The sequence below is a fragment of the Cicer arietinum genome, chromosome 2 (genome assembly GCF_000331145.2).
Source record: "Cicer arietinum cultivar CDC Frontier isolate Library 1 chromosome 2, Cicar.CDCFrontier_v2.0, whole genome shotgun sequence".
In the NCBI taxonomy this organism is placed as follows: domain Eukaryota; kingdom Viridiplantae; phylum Streptophyta; class Magnoliopsida; order Fabales; family Fabaceae; genus Cicer; species Cicer arietinum.
In genome coordinates, this window is record NC_021161.2 from 21,931,928 (window position 1) to 21,937,095 (window position 5,168).

The following is a 5,168-nucleotide window of genomic DNA, read 5'->3' on the forward strand; positions in this document are numbered from 1 at the left end:
AGTACAAACTGTTTCGAATGGAAGAAGATGATGACATTAAAATAATGTTTTCTAGATTCCGAACCCTAGTCTCCAAATTGATGGTTCTTCAAAAAAGATACACTACATTTGATCATGTCAAAAAGATCCTCAGAAGTCTACCTAACAAGTGGAGACCAAAGATAATTGCATTTCAATAGGCTAAAGATCTTAACAAATTGCCTTTAGAAGAGTTAATGAGTTCACTCGATCCCATGAAATTGAACTAGTGGAAGATAAAATAAAAAGGAAATCAAAGGCCTTGGCTTTCAATTCCAAAGTAGGCAAAGCAAAAAGGATTTCAGATAATCCACGTTCTTTTTTAGATAGTACTGTATAACTTGTCTAACTGTTTTATTTTATTTAAAAATTAATTTTACTTAATTTAAAAAAATAGAAAATGGTACAAAATTCTATAAAAAAGTTTACGTGCGGAATTTTCCAAAGATCTAACAAACATAAAATTTTGTATAGGTGTTTGTTGCGGAAGTTTCTTATAGCATTTGACTTGCAGGTAAATTTTTAAGAAAGATATGGATTTTGCTACGAAAATAGAGTTGCATGTAAATCCGCGGCAAAAGTAAAATTTGGGCAAAATTTCTTGTATTATTTACAGAATTATTTTTGCAAAATAATCTGCATTGAAAACGTCGATTTCTTGAAGTGTTTCCACTTCCTTATATAGATTTCTTTTCCATACAACTTTTTTATGAGAAATGGTTTACAAAGACACACCCCTTGATTATTTTCTTTTTCACCGCTACATATTTTTAAGCTATAAAATCTACAAATTGAGTAAGAGTCAATTGGACTATAGAATTTATTACTATCATATGTTCTACATATAGTTGGCATATTCATCGTCCCATTTTTCCATTCATAAATATATCATTCGCCAACTGAAAGTCGAGTTGTGTTTGGCAATCTCTTGCCACCCACAAAAGAACTAAATAGATGCAATGCTCTAGAAGGTTGTGCATATGGTACCATATGACCTGCTCCTCTTACTGTTGCAAAAGTCAACAAATTTCCATACTCGGTTACCCAACCTCCAGCCTACACATACAATAATTTGAGAAATGGAAGTGAATAAAATTCCAAAATCATATCATATAATTATGAAAATAGTTTATCAATATAAAAAATGGTTAAATTGTTAATAAAAATATACCTGGCCTTTGTGGAACCAAACTCTATATGGGTCTGTAATGTTGAACTTTAGGTCACGAGCTAGTTGACGAACTAGTGATCGTGAACCTATTAATGGCACAACAGAATCTTGGTCTCCACTGTCATAATAAGTTAACATAAATGATTAACTTATTACAAAAATATATAAAATAAATAAATCCAATCAATTAGTATCTTATTGAAATTAATTACCTGTAAATCAATATTGGAATATGGTTTTGAACTATCCGTTTGAGAACTGGAAGCATACTGATGTCATGATCTGTATTTTTGTAATTTAAAACACTGCAACAAAGAAAAAGTGCAGAGACAAGACATTTGATTAGTAATAAAAATCTAAGATTTCAAGTTTAGAAAAATTGAATTAGCAATATTACTTTGTTTGTCAATTGGAAGTTTACTATTAACTCAATTCCTACGACAAGGAATAAGATACATATTTGACATTGACTTTTTCTCAGCATTATTCAATATGTTGACAACAACATGCTTATGCAACAACTTTTTTAAGTCATTGCAATAAAGTTTATGTTTTCTCAACAATATCACCATCGTTGGAAAAATAATTATTCACATTGAAAATGTATAATACAATTTTTTTACAACAATATAACTTGTTAATAATAATAGTAACTTTTGACAGCAACATAAATATTATTGGAAATAATACAATTTTTGGTAGGAACATAATTTTTATCATAAATAATACTACATTTTCACAATAAAATAACTTTTCATTGTGAATAATGCAATATTTTGACAACAACTAATATCATAATTTTTAGCAGCAACATAATTTTTGGTTGCTAATATTTATAAACTCTATTTAAATAATATTTTTAGTTTGAGTGACAATACCATAAAAACTATTTTTTAAAATCAATTAAAAAACCTTTTATGAGAACAAAAAAAAAAGACTTTTCGAATTGGTTACGCTGAAATCAATTAAAAAGACTTTTTATAAGACAAAAAAAGACTTTTTAAATCGTAACCGACTCCAAGACAATTGGTGTATTGTAGTTCTATCGAAGTATGTAATATACTTACTCGCTGCACATAGACCCTGGGTATGACAGTTTGGTACGCTGAAATCAATTAAAAAGACTTTTTATAAGACAAAAAAAGATTTTTTAAATCGTAACCGACTCCGAGACAACTAATGTATTATAGTTCTATCGAAGTATGTAATATACTTACTCGCTGCACATAGACCATGGGTACGACAGTTTGGTACGATTAGCATGGAGACACTTTTGAACTTCTTGGAGGTTGAGGTAAAAATAGATTTCACTGTCCATACAAATATCTACACTTAAACTTATTTTACTAGCCTACATTAATAAAATAATAACAAAATTAATTAGCTCATAATTTTGTTAAAAATAAAAAAATATAATCACTAGAACAAAATAAACTAATGAGGCAAAAAGTACCATTTTTTTCAATTTGAGTTCTTGTTCAGCTATGGATGGATAACAAACGTCAAGAATCACATCATATTCGTCAATATAACTTCCCACAATGTCTTGAGCATCAACCATGGCATTTTGGCATGATTTAGATAAGTTAGCACTAGTTGTATCAAAATTGCAATCATTCATAATGGAAATACCAATTTCATCTGAAATCATTCCGTGTGACCAAAAGTATTCATATGTTGCTTGTGTATCACGATTCAATTCAAGAAGTGGGTTTCCAATCTAACAAAACCAAGGGGAAAATTAGGATTATTTCTTTACTTAATTAACTTCCCAAATCTCTTAATTGAATAATCAATAAAAGATAGCACATGAATGTGGTCTTACAGCAACTCCTTTTATATTGAATTTGAAACCGGTTGAATGAGTATTATAATCAAGAAGAGCAGTAGTTAACTGAGGTATGTAATGTCCTGAAAATAGTAACATCCTTTAAATGTTAGTAGTACAGAAAAATTAGTTAGAATTTAATTTATATATATTAGAAAAAATATTTAGATTATCAATCAATTTCAAACAATAGATTAGATATTTGATTTTTATCAAAACTATTTCAAAAATTCATTTCTATGAATGACTTTGATGTTATTGAGAGTGTAACTGTTTTTTTTTTTGCACTAAAGAGTACATAACAATTAAAACTCAATTAGTTATATTGAAATTTCAAAACAATAAATTAGTTATTAAAATTGGAATCTCATTTATAGGTTTTTTATACCTGCATAGCTTTCTCCAGTAAGAAACAATCCCCTTGATACGTAGGAAGGAAACTTTTCGTACCATTTCAACATGAATAAAACCATATCATTTGCTGAATAAAAAAAAACAAATTAATTAAAGAATAATGTCCATGCCTATTAAAAAATTAAATTGCATGCATATACACCTAAAATTACTTTTTCTTTTGCATAGATAAAAACTATACATAAATTATTTTCCACAAATTAAAGTTTAATTCAATACCTGTAGAGGCATCATCAGAATCATAATCGGAAGTTGTATTTGAATATGACCAACCAACTCCAGCAGGAGACTCCACAAATAGAAGATTAGAAACTATGAAAATTAAGAATAGACAAAATATATATGTATATTTTATTAGGAATAATGTACAGCCAAATTATTCTCCAATATCAAAATACAAAATCATATGTATATAGTTTTATACCTCTATTCCAAGACTTTGAATTCCTTCGTAGACCACGTCCATCACCACTGGGATAAAATGGACCCAATTCGGTAAAGGCACCTCCTCCAATGGAGGAACATCCTGGACCTGAAAATTTAACAAGTGTACTTTATTTCTCTCAATTAAAGGACACTTATGAACCGTGAAAGATGATTTGATAATTTGATATAGTCGTTGTAACAAATAAATAAAAAATATATTATCAACATAAATTAGTTTTAATTTATACTAATATTTAATAAGAATTGAGTATTTGATAGTTATTTAAAAAAAAAAAAAACGTTTACTATATAAACTTATTTGACGGTATAGATATGCATGTCAATTAAACCCATAAAAAAAAATTTCTATCGATTTAGAAAAATATAACCGGTTCTTATCAAGCAAACTTGATTTTCTACCAGCAAGACAACAACACCTGAATTAGTAGGGAACAACACAACACAACTACACTAGGACAAATACATCATAACTACGACCATCTATGCTTTTCACCAAAATATAACATGTGAAAAATAAAAAATCATTAAAATCATATGATGTATTATAATAAATAAAGGATTTAATCCATATACACAATTAACTTAAATAATTTTTACACTTTTTTTATGATAGTATATGAAAAATAAACACAAATAATTATTACCTCCATTGAGCCAAAGTGTTAGAGGCTTTTTGTGAGGGTGGTGGTCAGCCTCAACAAAATAGTAGAAGAGACTCTTCCCATGCTTTACATCTATATCAACATAGCCAGCATATTGACTGAATTTAACCTTGGGTTGGCCTGGCAACCTCACAACTAGATCCTCCATTGGGTACCCTTCTACCCCAACATTAGTTCCAAACAAGCACTCATAGCCCACCACAATCAATACCCCAATAAACCAACACTTTCCCATTCTAATAACTCCAATTCCCTCACAAGAATACACCCTATATCCCTTCCCTAACAAGATACTTAAATAATGCCTCCAGATTATAAATAATATGTATTAATAATATATTTCTTATAAAATAAAAATTTAGATTAAGGAAGATACACTCTCATGCAAAGTAAGAGAGTCATCAACTTCATAAAGTATTTATGATGGAGATTGGACGATAAATAACACCCTATAAAACATCCTAGCCAAAAATTGTTGACATGGTAGCACTAAAGCATACATCAACAAACACAAAAATTGTTCAATTTCAAATTTTATATTAAATGAAATAAAAACTGCTAGTTAATAAGTATCTATAATGAGTAAGAAAATAATTAAAATCATACAAAATTAAATATATATATATAT

At 28.5% G+C, this 5,168-nt stretch overlaps 1 protein-coding gene across 1 annotated transcript; it reads right to left on the bottom strand.

Annotated features, from left to right (window-relative positions):
• Nucleotides 1-906: 906 nt before the first annotated feature.
• Nucleotides 907-4,775, bottom strand: LOC101491018 (serine carboxypeptidase-like 42). Its single transcript, XM_004515081.3, has 10 exons — nt 4,523-4,775; nt 3,856-3,963; nt 3,651-3,743; nt 3,406-3,498; nt 3,015-3,100; nt 2,643-2,909; nt 2,407-2,540; nt 1,402-1,494; nt 1,190-1,307; nt 907-1,074 (listed from the first exon to the last, which is right to left on the bottom strand). Exons 1-10 carry the CDS (start codon nt 4,773-4,775, stop codon nt 907-909), a joined length of 1,413 nt encoding a protein of 470 aa, XP_004515138.1.
• Between the last annotated feature and the right edge of the window lie 393 nt (nt 4,776-5,168).